General features: G+C 35.2%; 1 protein-coding gene across 4 annotated transcripts in view; it reads right to left on the bottom strand.

The window, feature by feature from the left end:
* CPAMD8 (C3 and PZP like alpha-2-macroglobulin domain containing 8) overlaps positions 1-19473 on the bottom strand; it is a 70475-nt gene that overhangs the window by 46725 nt on the left and 4277 nt on the right. For all 4 annotated transcript variants that reach the window (XM_072404662.1, XM_072404660.1, XM_072404659.1 and 1 more), the window contains exons 2-10: positions 11292-11443; positions 10431-10453; positions 5945-6110; positions 5564-5616; positions 4398-4415; positions 3649-3703; positions 2407-2520; positions 1375-1459; positions 265-373 (exon numbers count right to left, since the gene is read on the bottom strand). In XM_072404662.1, coding sequence (XP_072260763.1) covers positions 265-373; positions 1375-1459; positions 2407-2520; positions 3649-3703; positions 4398-4415; positions 5564-5616; positions 5945-6110; positions 10431-10453; positions 11292-11443 — 775 coding nt within the window. The remainder of the gene's footprint in view (positions 1-264; positions 374-1374; positions 1460-2406; positions 2521-3648; positions 3704-4397; positions 4416-5563; positions 5617-5944; positions 6111-10430; positions 10454-11291; positions 11444-19473) is intronic.

Consider the following 19473-nt stretch of genomic DNA (forward strand, 5'->3'; position numbering starts at 1 on the left):
TTACTCACTCTCTTTTATTTTGTTCAAAAAAGGTAGGAGGTATAGGATTACCTTACCTAGCGGATTATTACTTGGTGTCCTTACTGGACCAACTTGAAATATGCATAAAACCCACTGCTAAAAAAGATGGTTAGATATAGGACATTTTTTATCTTTTATATTTATAAGAAAAATATATAAAAATTAAACAAAGTAACTGATTTCAGCGAGAGGTGAACATACAGTATTTGGGTATGCTGTAATAAACTTTGCAAAAGCTCTTACCTCCATAGTTTTAAGCACCTGATGTCCAATCTCATGTCTGTAATAACCAACACCTGTTACAGTCATGTTGATAGTCAGCATTCCACTTACAGGTTTACCAAAGGTATATCTAAAATTATAGAATGACAGAGAGTGAAGTGAAAAAGCAAAAATATGACCTCTTGCCTTTCAGTCTTGCATAGTTGTGCATGTTCTTATTCTGTACTGAAATTGTTTACTTGGATTTCACTGCACGCTGCCAGCTTCTCAGTGTGTAAAAAAGATGCAGCAAGTCAGATGGAGCCTACGTCATTTTCTGGCTGAAGAACATTCAGCATCATCACCATTCCCTCCCCAAATTTACTGTCCCTAGGTATCACATGGGGATTTTACCACAGTTTTCTGTTTTCAAAAATCTGAGTATAGCACCCTGCTGGCCCTGTCTACCAATCTTGATCTGCCTGCATTGCATAAAGTGACACAGATGTAATGGTCACTAATTGTCACACAGTTGTAACGGTCACTAAATTAGGGTATGGAATAAGTAAGTAAATAATTTTAAAAAAACTGTTTTTTAGTAATTAGCATGTTGATAAGTGGAGAAAGGAGGAGGTTAAACTATCTGTTGGGCCCCCTGGTAATGTGTTTCTTACTACCTTCTCTATGGAAAATATTTTCTCACAAGGTAAAATTCATCACTACACAGTAATTACTATATCACATACAATTTCTACCTTCTTGTTGTTTCATACAGGAAAAGACAGAGACCCTTTAAAAATGAGACTGGGTCCAGATCTCATTCCATTTTTTGAGGATTCAGGGAAAATATAATCCTCAGCTGGGTTGCTGAAAGTGTCTTGAATCACACTCAGCAACACCACTATGACAACAGTAATTGACCACACTTGGTTTTATGATAACAAAATAATACTATATGAAATTCTTTAGTTTAGAAGGAAATCAAGCTCTCCAACTCTAACTTAAAAGAAATATAGTAAGCAGGGACTGCATTATGAGTGACAAATAGGTTGGAACAATATCAGAGACAAAATGAATATAGAAGGGCAAGAAAAATTGAAAGCAGAAAGCTCTTAATAGAAGCAGCACTGTAACCACATTAAAATACTGTACCTTGCAGTGACTTTGCATTTTTCACAGATATTTATATCCCGAATATAAGGAGGCGGTGTTATTATCAACTCAAACTTTGGAAGCACTAAAAAATGAATTAGTAAAACATCCATGATATGAATAATTACAATATATTGGCTGTATCCAGATGCAGTCAACACAACATACAGCTGGTAAATGCAACTGCTATTATCAGTCACCTGCACATGTAACATGAAGATGAAAATGCATTCATTCTACATCCAATATAATTTGATAAAAAGAGGACAAGTTTGATAAAGCATAAAGAAACACCAACATTGAACTTCTGTTAATTCATTCATTTTGGTTTCTTAAATTTAGCATCAAAAGTTTTTTTTTTAAATATTTGGGATGACAGCACTGCTCCTCTATAAATACAATACATTGGGCGAGTGTTGTCACCCTTAGCTAGGAAGTATAAAATTAAGCAAATTAAAGATGCAGCATTCCCGATTTATTTATTTGTTTTTAGGGTTAGATACAATTTAAATTCAGGACAGAAAGAGCAGGAAGCATTACTTAACTTAACTGCTTTAAAGTGAAGTTGACAAAAGTATGCCTCTTCTACAATAAAACCTTTTTACCTGGCTGTTTGTAGTCTTCTTTAGAATGTACACTGAGCTGAGCATGCACAGCTCAGTGTACATTGTTTCCATACCTTGATTGCATAAATTATCCACATGGGAGTTACATAATCAAGATGGCCAAAGATCTTAAACCCAAAAGAAGCACAGGCGAAGATTCCAGCATTGATGAAGCAGCAAGGAAATGTGAGTGGAATTTGATTTACATCTACATGTACCAAAAAATTGGATCAATTTTTTTCTCATAATAAGTTTTCTTCAATCAGAATTTTAAAACAAAGCACAACATATTGCTCCATAAATGCCCATCTAAATGCAGATAATTAACACTCTTATACTACTTTCACCTTTCAATCTGATACCTTTCTGTAAAGTCACAAATATACAGTAATAAAGCAGAATATTATAGCCTAATCACTTCACTCACCATATTTCTGTACCGAAAATGATTTGTTGAAAACATGGCCTTGTGTTTCTGCAAATATTAGCCACTCTCCAAACACAGGTTGGTCAGAAAGAGGAAAACTCATGTTAACTATTCCTGTATGATAGAGACAAAAACAATGACAGTGAAAGGTTTGACTGATATTCCCAAAAAGCAGTGACATTTCGCTTTTGAATTATGACTTTAATATATGCCTATGTTCTTTTTCTAGTAAACTTAGCTGTCCGTGCACAACTAAGTAAAGGAAGCCAAGTATCCTGGGATTTCCAGGGGGTGCCAGGACTGACTGAACATACTGGCCAATCAAGGAAACTGAAGATCAGGAACCTGGATGAAGATCAGGTACTGACTGCAGTGGCTACGAGGGCATGAGGACAGTTGATTGTAATTTAAAATGGATCTGACACCCAGAAGGCGACCTTGCAAAGATGGTGGCACATGATGGATCAAGGACAGGTAAGTGCAATCAGGCAGTTTATATCATTTTATAAATAGGTAAATTGATTAATTTAATTTATTTATTTTTAATAAATAAATAAAATAAAGGAATACAGAGGCCTATAAGTGCTTATACATGTCCACTCATCTCAATGAAGTGTTTGCAAGCATTTATGAACATTTGCAGGTGTTTAAAATAATTTATGAGCATTTTACAAGCCTTAAGAGTGCCCAAAAAATGCAAGCTGCATTGAAACCCAAAAACGCCTGTGTGTCCAGACACATTAGAATAAATAGAAATTTTACGCATAGGCATTGCAGTGTGTGTTTTTAGGTCAAAGAAAACAAGTTTAACGAAAAAACAACAACAGAATTTGCAAAAACTATTGCCATGTTTTGCAAACTATAAATTAAAATGTATACTTTTTATTTATATTAAGACTATTTTGTCTATGTTTTACCAATGATAACCAAAAAATAGTTATCTCAAGTAATGAAAAGTTAATAAGAAATTAACAGAACCAAAGTTCATAAGATCCATAAAATACTAGAGCCGATGGAGTTAATATTGGAAAAAAAAGGAAAAATGATTTTGTAAATTGTCTATAATAAATGTATGAAGTAGATGCACAAAATATATTACACACAGACATGTACAGTGTCATCAGACAGACTATATTGACATACATATGAATGGTCTGTTGCCACAAGGTAACCAATCAAATTTTGTTTCAAGACAGTAATGTTGTTATTTTTACAAGTTAATGAAAATTAAGGTTAACTCACCACAGCAGACTGGACTCAGGTCTGTCCACTGAATTATCCTAGACCCTCTTGAATCCTAAAAATAAAGACAATTGTTATTTGAGAGACATTAGCATGGAAAAACTAAGTTGCTTTATATATTTTTGTCAAAAGTAAATGATTGATCTTAATGACTAGATTCTGTTTTAAAGCCAGTGTAATGTCCAACTGAACCTGGTCCCTTAAATTTTTTTTGTCTTGCGTTAAAAACTTTTGGAATGTGGCTATGAATATTGCACCACCCCATCTGTTTTATTCAATGGCCGTGGAAATGACCTTGTACTTCTGGTTTGTGCAAGGATACCCAACATATATGCAAACACACCTATTTATGTATGTCCATACAAGTAGTGTTTAGGTATGTGCATGTGGAAGGTGATTTAGAATGACTCCCCTCTTCCTGTTGTGAAACATGTGGTATATGTAGATTGCAATGCCTTACCATTTCAAATTGCCCAAATACAGTACACCTGAAGTTACCATATTAGATCCCTGATGTGTATAGCCCAAGCAAACCAGGGACACAGAGTCCCTCGTCTGCAAATATTTCAGCATGGCTCCCAGGCTTACATAGAAGACCACAAGGAGGAAGCAGGCTTTTTTGCCAACTTTGGGAGTGCACAGTAGTTCTTTCCAATTACCAATTTTTATTGTTGCATTAGTACCCAAGCAAAATAGCATTTTTTGTTACATTTTCTAGGTAATTATAAAAAAACACACAAAATACCTACCATGACATATGCATCAACCTGCAAAGGCAAAAACAAGACCAAAATCAGAAAATCATATATCATAAATAGACTCCATATTTAATTCTATTACATTCAGTACTTTAAGAATTCCTAAAAGGAACTTACGTTTCCATCAAAAGTTTACACATATAGTAAGGGAGTTTTACAAAAACATTGACTATGCTTTAGCAAGCCTCAGTGTTGAAGCTGCTAAAGCCAACAAGAAATAAATCCTATTCATTTAAGGAATTTAATGAATAGTGGTAATCACCTTGTAAGGATCACTTATTAGGCTTATTCAGAGACCTATACATGTAGTGGATTTTTTATATGAATTATAGAGTATTGAAAGCTCTGAAAGCTGTACTAAAAAAAGCAGTCAAAGATAAAAGACTAGTAACTAGTACTGCCTAAAGGCTTTTAGTTGCTCATCTTTTTAGCATTATTGATTTACCATGCCTTGTTCTATATTGAGTCTCTATGGAGGCAGACATCTTGGTAGAGGCAGGGTTTTGCCTCCTCATTCATAGCCTTTTGCAAGCAGAACAGTAGTAACATTTAACACTCCTTATCTCCTGAGACCAGCAGCTAGGGGCATTAGGGTCTTAGATCTCACACTGTAGTTATACAGCTATGAGGCTGCAGGCACCCTCACATGCCACTAATATTTTTTAGAAGGAGAAAAAAAGGTATATACGGTGAAGAACACCAATTTTTGTAGCTTCCTTAGAATTTCAGTCAAAATCTACATCTTCTGGCTCAAAGATATTCCATATATCATACACTTTTTTGAGTTCAGGTCAACTTTAAATAGTGATCAGAAACATTATACAAATAGCTAATATCCAGGGTCAGACTGGTCCACAGAATGAGCAGAAAAAACCTTTGATGGGCCACAGTCACATGCCTTCCAAATTAGGTTATTTGTGCTCCCTAGTGGATCCCTAACTCCTGCTGCTTTCAAAAAATACCAAATGTCAAAAAAGCCATCATCTTGGAAAATGTGTTGGTAATGAGGTAAAGCAGTAAAGAAATAAACAAAAAATAAATAGGTCCGGTTTTTCATCCACTCTCAAACTTGCTTCAGGAAGATAATATTTTCTATTTATTTAGATCTATTTTGAACTTGTATTGTGAAAGCAGCCCTGTTGTTTCTTTACCCTTACCTTTTCAGTTGTAGGCCGTAGATCCGGTGTCACCATATACATATTGATCATCACTAAAAATAGAATTGTCAGATATACAATCACACAGTCAAATTTGGTTTGAAAATGCATATTTCTTGAGAATATAAAAAACAATAATTGTAAACTGATATCAAGATAAAACTTTGCCTAGTAGTGCTGCATAAACTGATAAAAGTATAAGCTTGACATTCCTCCAAGAACAAGAAGAATGGACCAGGGTTGATGTATTCCACTACTGTACCACAAACACAGCACAAGACAAAGAAACAGTTACAGTATACACACTTGATAGTCCAACCATTAAATGTTAATTTTTTGTAATTTTCCACATACTGTACATCATAGGTGTACATTTCTCACCTTTTTGCTTTGGTTTATACACTGGTTTATCAGTCTGTATGAAGAGTGACAATCCTTTGCTATCCACTGTAACAGTTGTAGAGTTGTGAAAAATAAGGCCTCCATCATTTAGATGACGATTACCCCAGACTTTCAGATGTGCCTGACCTCTCAGTCCTGGTGGAACCTGCAAAATATACAATTAAACATTGTTTTGTTATTTCTTTTTTAACAACATCTCCAAATCTCAATAAAACAAAATCTTTTCACATATTATAAAAAAGATTAGCACACAGACTGGTATTACAGTTGAGTAAGAAATGAAGATTCCACAGTTCCAGTTTTTTTGGGAGGTGGGGGGATAATTTGATACATGGTTTTGGGAGGGAAAGATGGTATAGTATATTTCAGGTTAGGGGAGGTTGGATTATAGGAAGTAAACAGTTAGTCGGTAGAGGAAGAGTGGAAGGTAGAATAGGACATCTGAATTTCAATGGTAACAGGTTACCATTAGGATAGTATGTACATCATAAAAAAATAGATAGCAGTCTCTATGACCTACGAATTATGGTTCACTAGGAGACTTCAGACAAGTACTGATCAGTTGATCAGAATTTCATAAAATTTAAGAAAAGGTGTTTTGTTGGTTATGTAAAATCTTATCCATTGAGCAATAGTGGTTAACACTCAGCAAATATTCCTCCTGGAAAGATGAATTCAGTTGTTCTCAATATTTAGGGATAAAGCTTTAAGAAGTATTGAGAAAAATGGTATGAGAAACATATGATGTGGTCTTATAGAGGACTCAGTGAAAGGTAGTAATATGATCTAAGGTTCTAAAGTTAGGGAGAATCCTGATAGTCATGTTCTTCTATATGATGAAATAAAAGGTTAAACTTTGTTCTGTTCCATTCTGATATAACCCTGAATCAAGCAGCAATCTGCAAGTGATTTTTCCTTCTGGAGTTTTTTCATTGATGCTAAGACAGCACAAAATGTGCAGTACAATACATTTTTGAGTAAGTTATACAACTCATGTGGTACACACAATTATCAGTTGGTAAAAATGAGTAAAACAAAATAAGTCTTTAACAAAAACCTGAAGCTTCCCAACCACAGAATGTTAAATGAGACCACAAAACATTTACAGATGTACAGGAGTATAGCCTGAACAAGTAATTACTAAAGACATGTCAACTGTGAGCTCATACGTATGGGTACCCTGCTGCAAGTGAATCACATTCAATGGATTTGAAGGTTTGTTTTATGTTGCTCATTTGGGTTTCTTTAACTGTAAAATATGGAACAATTTGGTAATTGGCGTATGACAAACCACTGTGATGGGTGAAATCTAGTTGGTTTAATGGTTATCTAGATAAGTTTTTAATTTTTTTTTTCTACTAAGGCAGTTTCATCATTTCTGTCTTCCACTGACCCTTTATGTAATTGATGGTATATGGTACAGATTACTTTAAAATGGCTGTAATATGAGTGGAGGAAGAGTTGGTACCTCTATTACAGCTTTACTGCAGTTTGTGTGAATATTTTGTAGATTTTTTGATCGATGAGGAATTATCCCCAAAAATGTCTGGGAAGCTGACAATTCTAATGTCAAACTGTTGTGTCCCATACACTGATCACCAGTTCCTCCCACTGATGTGACTACAAGAGACAATAGTGACATAGAAGACAACAGATTCCAATTCTGCAGGGGACACCAGAAATCAATTAATTGGCAAACTATGGGAGGCAATATCTTTTTAATGGAGTGGACTTTGGTGGCTCAAGCAGGAGTGGAATCAAGTATTTACAATTTGTTAGGGCCATTACTGGCCCCTGGTGAGCCACAGTGTTTTGCAGCAGACTCAACCATGATCGCGGGGATCACAAGTGAATGTGAGAGGTTGGGAACCAATTTTTATCAACAAACTGCTTTTGGCTGCATGGTTGTTTGAAGCTTTGCCCTCCAGATGCAGCTGTGTGCAATTCTGGTTACCCCCAGTGCAATTTGCTACTTCTGGGCACACAGCAAACTGCCAGCTGAATGGTTTCATACCATGGACCTGAAAAAGCCTAAGTGAGCTGCTTTACATTATTTTAAGATCAATGTAAGGGTGGCTTGACTTTATCTTAACTGTATCTTGCTATTTCTGAGACTATATGGGGTTAGGCTTTGAAGAGATCCTTTAACCAATTTAAACAGGTTTAGTTAAAACACAAGTATTTTAAATTACTGGCACTATTTTAAAAATCATTTTCACTGTTTAGAAATAGTTTTTTATTGGCTTGCAATGTGTCTTTGAACTTACTTACTAAAAAAATTGAATGGACATTTCCCTGGCACAGCCCTATTCTCTTTATTACTTTATGTTCTCTGACTTTTCCCTGTCCTCCCTACATAATCTCTTAAATAGCTGCCAGCAGAGGACTGAATGGGAATATTATAGTGTTTCATTTGAGTTACAGTGCCAAAACTTCTGCGGTTTCTGATATCAATGCCGCTGGACAGCACCTAGCAGAGGTTTTAGAGTTTTAGATGTCTACAAAGAAAGGAAGCTTTTACAGATGAATGACATGAATAGAATATGTTAAATGCATATACGTTGTTAGGTACACATTATCTCATATGAAGATGTTGTTGTTTAGTTTAGGTTTAGTGACTAGGAATCTTTAAATAGGAAAATATACTAAGGAGTGTTTTTCCCACCTAGCATTGTATATTGCAATAAAATAAAAACAATTCAATTTATGCTGAGATTATATAAAAACATTCAACGTATTCCATACTATTCCCTGGCTAAATATCTTAACACTAAATGGGTTAATGTGATGTTCTGAGACTATGTACAAATTGCTCCATCATGTAGCAGGCTCCCCTCTGTTAATGACTAATACATGATACAGCCCCCCCCCCCCCTCCTGCTTACATGTGATCTCTCATGGCTTCCATCCCGCCACCTACACACATTTGTGTCACATCTCACAGTATGCCTCTCCCTGTGCTCCGCGCCCTTCCACGGGGGAATACTCCAACCACAAAAGCCTGACAAATGGAAAATCTGATATACTTACACTTGAGTATTTATTTTATTGTGATCATTTACTTTGCAACATACAATACTACAAATAAATGAATACTAGAATACATAAAGTAAACAATTTTATGTACAATACAATTTTTATACTATCAATAAAAAAAGAGGCTGAAAGCTGCATGGGCTGTAGAGATATTGGCTACCCTGGAGGTTGAATGATGCCTAATGGCTACTAAAGCGGTTATCTAGCAGATTGGGAAGAGATAGCCTTATGAAAGTGCAAACGTTTTCTTTTTTCTCCAAGGACACCACTGCAATAAATAGTGGTAAAAAAGTAAGTAAATAAGCCCAAAGACTTTCCTATACTACATTAATTAGGTGGCCAGGGCAAGTAGAATACAGGTAACAACCTTTTCTGTGTTCTAATAACAGACTATTTAAAAAAAATGAAAATAAGGTTTTTCAATTGGTCTAGATCATTTTTTTTAAATTTTTCACAATAATGTATTTTTTAAATAGAATCTTTTGCCTATGTAAGTTTTTAAAAGACCAACTAAACCCACTAAAAGCATTTTAAAGAATTTTAAGAGCATGTGAATGTTTTGTGCATTATTTGAGCAAATGTTGTGCAAATCTTATTCATTAAAAAAATCACTATCTCTCTATCTCTACAAATCCATTCATATGATGTTGTTCCCTGTTGTATGAATGGATTTATTTACAAAGCTCATTCATATTAGGAATCAGTACTGTGGAAAGAGGGCAAGGGGAACTCCCAAAAAAGGAGTGGCTTCACAAGGAACCCCAGGAAATGGGGTGCAGAAGGTGGCAGTGGTTAGGGGCAGGCCTGTAGTGTCAGGGAGCATGGCAGCAGAAGCGGGTACCATGGGCCAAGAGAAAAGATGAATGGGGAAAGGGCACTGGCAGAGGAGAAACACATGGCAGTGTTTTGGGCACAGGTAGGAACACTTGGGTGGTTACTGATGAGTTGGGGCACAATACAGGGGCTGGCACCTGCCTACAATTTCTTCCCACCCCGCTTAAAAAAAATTCTGGCTTGAGCACTGACATGTTAAAAGGTACATTTCACTGAGAAATACTGTAAGGCACAATAACACACAATCCATAGTGTGTTCATTGCGGTTACATTAGTTTAGAATGTCACCCTCATTAACTTTGCTAGTGCACCTCAACACACATGGATTTTTAGCAAACTACACAAATGTGTGCCATCTTTGTTTTGTGGGGTGTTGCATGGTAAAAAAGGGAGCAGGTCCTTTGGGCTGCAAAGTGTTTCATTACTAAACACATAGCACCAGCCTTGGGGTTTTTCTCATTTGTGCATTTATTAACTGTGCCAAATGTGCCTATCATTTTAGTATAATGAATAAACCTATATAATATAACATTAGAATAACATTTTCTTTTTGTGTGTGTGTGTCCCATGACTGTACCTGTATTTATTGACTCACCTTAATCCTAATTGTGCCTTTATCTGAAAGAGAAACAGTATTTATTAAGAACTCAAGTATAAAGTTAAAATTATTTATTTAGTGTTATTTAAAGTAAACACATTTACATGTGCCTATCAAATTATTTCTGCAGTTTATTACCAAAAGGAAATAAATGTGCAGTATATCACAATATTACAGCAAAATCAATCTAAAATGGAATTGACTTAAATTTTATAGAAAGCTATAATCCGCACTAAGAACAAAGATGCTGACTCAAGAAATTCCAGGTGTACCTTCATGGAATTCCTGTTGTCCAAGGAAACAGACTATAACCCATGCTGTTTAAAGAATGCTTTCAAGAAGGAGATGCCAGGAAAATATCTTGCTTATTTCATAAAATACTTATAAGTAAAACTTTGTGTATGTGTGCATTAGGTTCTAAAGTCATAACACATAAATAAAAAAAAATTAAATGAACATGCGTGTTGTTGTGACACACTGGATTACAAAACTGGGTTTCAGCCCTATGGTGCAATAAGGTGCAAAAAATGTGCAAGTGCCAAACAAAGGAAAAGCTCCACAAGACCCATACACTATGCCAGAGTAAATAAGGCATTTAATATCGGAAACTTCTTTCTTATATATAGAACCCATGGTTGACATTATTCTGTATTATGGTACAATAATATGCAGTTCATTACCCTCCTTGTAGCAAGGTATATAACTTTTACTAGTTTTATACAGTTGTCATTAGTTGAATCACTTCACATGATTTTCTTAAATAAAATTAGGTAAAATTGGGTATTTTGGGTAAATTAGGTAGAAGTGTATTTATTAAAAATACACCTATATCAATAGGTAAAAAAAAAAAAGACTTACCCAGTACTGCCCCATGGCCAGCAGCCACCGTCTCCCCTTTAACCACGAGCTTTACCTGGACCTTGGTTTCAGCAGCTGTGTTAAAGATGGTTATACTCACTGCTTCTTCTACTCCAGAGCGAAAAACAGAGGGGGCTGCTATCAAATATCCCCTAGAAAAAATCGAAAAAGATAAATGTAATAAATTGCAGCTTACCTTTAATTAGAAGTATTGCAAACATTTTTATGTTTTTTTTTTAACATAAATAACATATCTCTTAATACTTGGGGACAATGCTTACTCACTGTACTTTTACCATGAAAAAGTGTGGACAGGTGTGCTAAGGCTACAAAACACCTCCCTCTCTCCTCACCTCCATAATACTGGTTGTTTTTGTAGTCTTCTACAAATAGGGTAAGTAATAGGTAAAATTATGCTATGTAACATGTTTTTTGCTCTGATACTTTAACTGCATGAACAGTATGGGCTTTCCCAGGATGTTCACCTATCCAACACCCCTCACATTTACTGAACTTCCCCCCACCCAAGCCATGCTTTGGTTACTGGGATCTAAGTGCCACAATGGAGTGTTTGTTAACATTCCCCTGTTGCAAGTCCTTCTCTGCTGCAGCCCTATAGTAGCCATTGGGATTGTACTGAACAGGCAGTCAGAGAATGACTTGTGGCCAGGAAATATAAACAAATGCAAGTTCTTTAATTGTCAGTACATAGACAACTGCAGAGGATACACTTTGTGGTAAAGGACACTTATCTTTTAGAAGGATCCCTAAAGAATTAATAAATGTTCTATACTACTAATGTTGAGGACAAAAATAGGAAGCAAAGTCTACAGATTTTATACTGTTGATTACTTGGTAAAAGAAGCATTAATTTTATTCGTAAAATCTAATTGTACATTTTATAATTTTTTACAGTATATCCTTCAATTCTCTTATCAGAACTCACATATGAAATTCCATGTATGTTATTCTATCCTGTATTATTTTAGTTATATTGTCAGGTATCTCAAGACCCTTAATGCAGTAAAGCAGCCTTTCTCATACTTTATACCATGGAGGGAAACTTGAAATATTATTTAACTTTGTATATAAAATGCTTATATATACACTTTACATTGCAAACATGCATAGCATGAACAATTTGAAATAAACAATAATGGAATAAAAATGAAAGAATATGGAATTTATCACCCTATAAGACACTCTTTTTTTTGTAATGATTTATACAATTACAATTACAATTTTACAATGGCCAGCAAAAAATGCATACGGTAACCCCCCTTTTCATTGGTGGTTTGTAGTGAAGAGGGGCCTTAGTCATAGTCATATGCTCATAGTAGCACCTAAAGTTTAAGAACAAGTTTTTTACCAGTTCGTCAAAAACTTGTTTTTTATGGTTACCCAAGAAGTTCTTGACAACCGTGACATAGCTGTGCCAGGCAGAAGCTTCAGTAATGAAAGTTTCATGAAAGTAATGCTACATGTAATATATAAAATGCAAAACATTGGTGTAAATGAAGATTGACAATAATATACTGATGTCAATTCTGGATTCACCAGACCTGAAATACACTAAATATATATTAAAAAATATAAAGTGAAAAAATGTTTTTTTTTTTTGTTCAGCTGTGTTATTGGTGTCAGTGGTAACTTATTACAAATCAGAAATATCTCAATGAACTCTTTAGCAACCTCCAGGGGAGTTCTAATTAGAAAAAGCAGTACTAGAGGTTTGTACTGTAGTTTGTTTCTTATCTTGTGAAATGTTTTTTTTTATATATATATATATATATATATATATATAGTCAAGCATCACGTGTCACAGAATTGTTTAGATCTACCTTTTTAGAAGATTATCAATATTATGTCAGCTTGCAACAGATTCTGCTTGCACTGTGAATATTAGATCCCAGGGACAATAAATGGGATCTCTTTATGCAACAAGAATTTTGCATGTAATTTATTGATAGACGTGGTGACTATTAAGTGTACATATATGAAGTGGTAACCAAGTTTATATTAATTGTAGCAATAATTATGAGGTCTAGAGTGCTTTTTGCAAAATGCAAATGTTCAGCTTTTTGCTAATCACAATGTAAATGTTTATGCATTCAGATTTTAGAGGATTAGCGCTTTCAATTGATATATATGACCAGATGTGAATGACAGCGAGCTTAAGTATGTCTGCATGATGAAAACAATTCCTAAAATCTTAGCAATCATACATTGGTGTTCCATGTGTATGTCCAAGTGTGGCAAGCTTGCTAACCAAATAAATACTCAACCTAATAATAATAATAGGATGTATGGCCGCAGCACACACAAGTTTACATGCACGTGGTAGCAACAGTTACATACAGTATCCGCTATGGATTTTTACACTTTTAAATTAGTCTTAAATTGTATCAATATTTTGTCTTACGTAAATAAAAATCTACCTAAAAGCAGTCAACCCAAAAAGGATTTAGAAAATATCACAATCTTAGTTTTGGACACACCACTACTTAGCTGATACGTTTTAAGACGTTGAAGTTAATACTTCTTAGCAAAAAATAAAACCTTTTTCTATAAATGTATAGTACATCGACTGAAGTCTGTATGCATTTGTGTCTATAGTATAGTGAGTACATAGAAATATTGTAAGGAAACAATTTAGGGATCTGTGCATGGCCTATATGATGGTATACTAACATAAGCTGAAGTAAAGCAGACCACAACTTTGGAAAATGTTTTCAATCCTGGACCAAGATCATTTCAGGTTTGATGGATCAACCAGGTTCTCCCAAGATAGTCTATTTTCCCCAGTCATGGAGAGCTTTAATAAATCAGGCCCATAGAGTCCAATAGATCCAGTATACCAATTATCTTCCCTCTATTTTCTACCATGATAAAGCCCTAATGAAGCTGGTAAACCTCCCAAAACATGTTGACTATACTTTATGACCCTTTTTGAATTTTCAAATAGTTACAGCGCTCTCTGCCTTCAATCATGTCTTCTGTATGGAGTATGCTGTTAAGGGAACATAATTACCTTCTTTTTTAAGCAATATGCATAAAAGTTGCAGCAGATCTAAAACACACAAATAAATACAGTACTTTTAAATTGCATGTATTGTAAGTGTATACATTTGAGGTGATGTCTATACTGAAAGGTTTTTGTGTGGGAGAAAGAAGCAGGGCAAAGGAGTCAGTAAGTTCATGTGCTGAGAGGAAGCATACTGATAGGAAGAGAAATCAAGTAATAAAGAGATGAGCTTGTCACTGTGCTGCTTCTTGTTTCACTTTACAGTTATAGGCTGGGGAACATTGAGGACAACTTGGGCTCAGAGCATGTAGATGGAATGCTGCTGACCAATAGGCAGAAAAATTTACTGCCAGAATTAGAATCTGCATTTGAATCAAGTGATAAGGACTTATATATTTTATTAATGAATTATGGTATTGGGGAATCACTAATAGATAATAGATGTAAATATTATATATAGAAATATCTTCAAAACTGTTACTAACTACCAGCAACAGACAGAAATGATAAAAAAAAATACATAAAAAATGCAGATGGAATTCCTGGGCAATACTTTTCATTATTCTTTAGGGTATTTTCTCTTCCAATAACCACATGAAAAAACAGCATGACAGATCCTGATTACTATAATTAGTTGGTGAGAAGATTTTGTTCAAAGTGTGCTGATGAGTTAGCATTAACTTAACATTCTTGCAACTGATCAAAGTGTTTGGGAAATACATTTTTACCAGCACGCATATCTTCTAACTTTATAAGCTGAGAAAGAGAGACGCTTATTCGTGCAAAGTATGTTGGCAAAGGCCATTCACATGCTACAACCCATGTTTAACACTTAATACACAATACAATAATTGTACAAACATTGCAACATTTGCACAGGGAATTGCCTATAAATACACCATTTGAAGCACATCATTGATCTATAAATTGTATTAGCATATACATATATATTGCCTAGGTTCAATATTATGAGTCTGCAATGGAGCTGCTTTTGTTTTCCTGTCTTGACTTTAAACTTATAAATATTTGGATCAAGGATAGACATAGGGAATTCTGATACTTTTCTGAAACTCATTTATAGCATGGGTTTTCAAAAAGCTTTCATGTCAAAACATAAGTCAGGGAACCAGCATTCTCAAAGGTGTTTAACAGCCAGTTACCAACAGATTTGTCTTTTCAAATTGTTTTTGGTGGTTATGGATAGTGAAACTTTGTGAGTTGTGTTTTTTTATCATGCTAACCATGCTGTTCCTTGCATATGGGTGTACTGGGTTTTTCCTATGAATTAAAAAAGAATTGCAGGGAATATTAGGGTGTAGACTCTGCAGGTCAATGTAAATCTGATTGGAAATAACCTAAACGGTAATAAAGGAAATAAAATGTCATCTATGCGCACAAAATAATCCAATCACAAATATTGATTGTAGCAGAGTGATAACTATGCACCTTGTGGCGTTTGCTGCCAGTCTTTTCACATAGCTGAAGTGAATTGAAGTTGTGTTCAGTACTCTGAGCTTCTGAATATCACATTGTTTTCAGGCTGTCCAAACACAAGGAATGTTAATACAGTGACCATGCAAAAATACTAGGCAGCCATTGAGTGATGACATTGTGTGAGGACAACAGTACAGCTTGCCAAATCTGTATTTGTAAAAATATTATATTTAGCAGAGGAGCATTTAGGAAAAAGAAAAGAACACACATATGATATAGTAAATAATAATTATTACACAGATAAAACCATAAAGAAGTCTCATCCAGCTGAGTATGGTTCATGTAAGGTCATATTTTGGTTTGGCTTGTTTATTTACATGTTATTGCAGCTATCCTATATATTTTGTATCCAATGAATTTTCTCCCTTTTATTAGCATAAGATGATTGCAAATGTATTAATTTACTGAACTAAATCAGGAAATGTTTTTTTTTTATTCATGTATACTTAAAGTAATTAAGCCAAAACATTGGCTTTTAACTTATGAATAAAGCAAAGAAAGAGTTAAAAAAACACTATCAGGTCATTTATTGATTTTGCTGTCTTTACTGTTTGACATCTTTATAAATAATATAGAGTTTGGGATAAAAAGTACCATTTCTGTGTTTGCAGATGACACCAAACTATGTAATGGAATTAAGTCCATACAGGATGTCTATAATCTACAAGCAGACCTGGATGTACTGTTTGATTGGGCAGCCAAGTGGCAAATGACATTTATTATAGATAAATGTAAACGTATGCACTTGGGGGCTAACAACACGCATGCATACTGTCCAGGGGGAATACATTTGGGGTAGTTAGAAATAGAAAAGGATCTGGGGGTTCTGGTAGATCATAGACTTAATAACAGCATGTAATGCCAAGCTGCAATATCCAAAGCTAGTAAAGTACTTTCTTGTAATAAAAGAGGAATATACTGCGGAGATGCAGACATAATCCTGCCCCTGTACAAAGCATTGGTCGGACCACATCTGGAATATGCAGTCCAGTTTTGGGCACCAGTTCACAAAAAGGACATTGTGGAATTGGAGAGAGTGCAGAGAAGGGCAACTAAACTAATAAAAGGAATGGAGGAGCTCAGCTATGAGGAGAGATTAGCTGAACTGAATCTATTCTCCCTTGAGAAGAGACGTATAAGGGGGATGTGATCACCCTGTATAAATATATAAATGGTCCATATAGAGAACTCTCTTCCCCATTATTCACTTTGAGACCATTACAAAGAACAAGAGGGCACTTTTTGGAGGAAGAGAAGTTTAAGCTCTGGATAAGGAAGGGATTCTTCACTGTAAGGTCTGTAAAAATGTGGAATCGGCTCCCTCAGGAAGTAGTTTCAGCAACTACTATAGATTGCTATAAGAAAAAGTTGAATGTTTTTCTGGAAGCACAGAATATAACTGGGTATTAAGGATTTAAAGATAACAGAGACTGTTGATCCAGGGAACATTTGATTGAGTCATGGAAACAGGAAGGAATTTCTTTCCCCAGTTGAAGCCAGGGTTTTTTTTTTTGCCTTCCTCTGGACCAACTATGTCTTATTGGGTTTTATATCTGGGATATGTTTACTTCACTAGTGGTTGAACTTGATGGACTTATGTCTTCTTTTAACCTAACCTGTAACTCCACTAGGGAAATTTCCCTTTACTTCATGTCTTAAAAAACGTAACAAGAAATGAGAGGAAATCTCTCTCAAATTAATATAATATTCATCTCAATGAGTTGTACCAGGCCAGTTGTTTTTCTCTCACTTAATTCAATTATTTATATTTATTTATTTGCCTTAACAGGCAAATAAAAGGGGTGAATCTCCCCAGTTGGAACAACAATTTAAAACCTGACAGAAAATGTATTCATTCCCTACTTAGACTCCATTGACCATTACCAAATGCAGGTCATTTTATGTTTGTTTCTTCCATAGGTCAGACTATGTAGATGTGGGGAAGTGTTAGACCTATCTGTTAAAAAGTATATTGCATACACTTACAAAAAATATGGGAAAATCCCAATATTTAGAGTTGTTCTAAATGCAAAAGATGAAGGGAAGACTTCCAATAGGGACACCTGGTATGGGGACAAATATCTAAAACTAGAATATCCCTCACTATGAAGTATTCTCTGTGACAGGAAAGTCTCAATGGTATGACAAACAGCATAAAAACACCTAAAAGGGCTTTTATCCCTTCAGTATTCTATCAAATATTGAAATATTGAAAAAAAATTAGGTACACTTTAAATGTAATCTTTAACAGAATAACCTTAAACAAAATAATATTAAGAGACCTCCTTGCTTACCATGCCTATATATTGTCCTTTACATCACTGGTTAGTGTATAGGCCCTAGCTGGCTCATACACACCCTCTGTAATGACACAGTTTACCTTTAGAAAATACTGGGAATTAGTAAATGTGTAATTTAATAATGTTAATCATTTCAAAACTCTGAGCCAATAGGCCTGATTTATTAAAGCTCTTCAAGGCTAGAGACGATACACTTTCATCGGTGAGGCTGGGTGATCCAGCAAACCTGGAATAGATCTGGTCCAGGGTTCAAAACTTTTGCTAGCAAATAGCAAATTACTTTGAAGAAATCTATTTCAGGTTTGCTAGATCACCCAGGTTCACTTGTATGCTCTACAGTCTTGAAGAGCTTTAATAAATCAGGCCCAAGGTCAGGGCATTTTCATCTGTGTTTTCAGAGTAGTAGGCCCTTACTACAAACTTTCACTGGACCATATTGAGGATTCACCACAGACAGCTGTCTAATCCCTGACACCAACTAGTCCATGTGTAATACCTAATTTTACACACCAAACATTAGCAGATCAGTCTGGTTTGCCTTCACTTCCAATATATAAAGCATGATTGTTATGTACTGCAAACAATACATATGCCAGCACAGCTTACATACCTGTGGCTGTTTCAGAAAATTTACAAGCCTGAATCAGTACATTCCTGTCACGTTACAATATAAAACTATATTTTTATCATTTGTCAGCAGTCCATTAGTTCCTGTCAGGTAACTTTACCTGGGCTGAGATGATGCCATCAGCCTGCTGCCAGCTGAGGGAAAAATTTCCTCTCAGTAATAAGACTGCAACCTTGTAACTTTGTGGGAAGTCACAGGGTGAGGGTTACTACAGGGAGTCATTTGTAATAGACATCTGTAAATACAGCAAGGTAGTACAAATAGGCCACGACTTACATGACTGTCATTTCTAAACCAGTATCTCAATACAGGAAGTAGCTGACCCTGAACCATGTCTAAACAAAAATGGTGCCGCTCATTTGAAAAGAAGAGGTATTACAAGGGGAAGTACTGTTATAAAAATAAAAAAAATTATATATATATATATATATATATATAAGTGCCACCATATATGTATAAAAGAAAGGATTGATGTCCCTGTGTCAGGAGGAAAAAGAGAGTAACATTGAAAGGAATGTTTACCCAATTTCAGGAGTATCTGTGACATTGTGTTAATAGGAACAATGGTGCCCCTGTGTCAGTGGGTGGAATGATGCTCCTGGGTTAGTGGAAGTAGTAGTGCCCATATGTTTGAAGTAGGAGTTGTGCCCCTATGTTAGAGATAGGAATGGTGCCCATATGTTTGAAGTAGGAATTGTGCCCCTATGTTAGAGATAGGAATGGTGCCCATATGTT

This window comes from Pyxicephalus adspersus, chromosome 3 (genome assembly GCF_032062135.1).
Source record: "Pyxicephalus adspersus chromosome 3, UCB_Pads_2.0, whole genome shotgun sequence".
Classification (NCBI taxonomy): domain Eukaryota; kingdom Metazoa; phylum Chordata; class Amphibia; order Anura; family Pyxicephalidae; genus Pyxicephalus; species Pyxicephalus adspersus.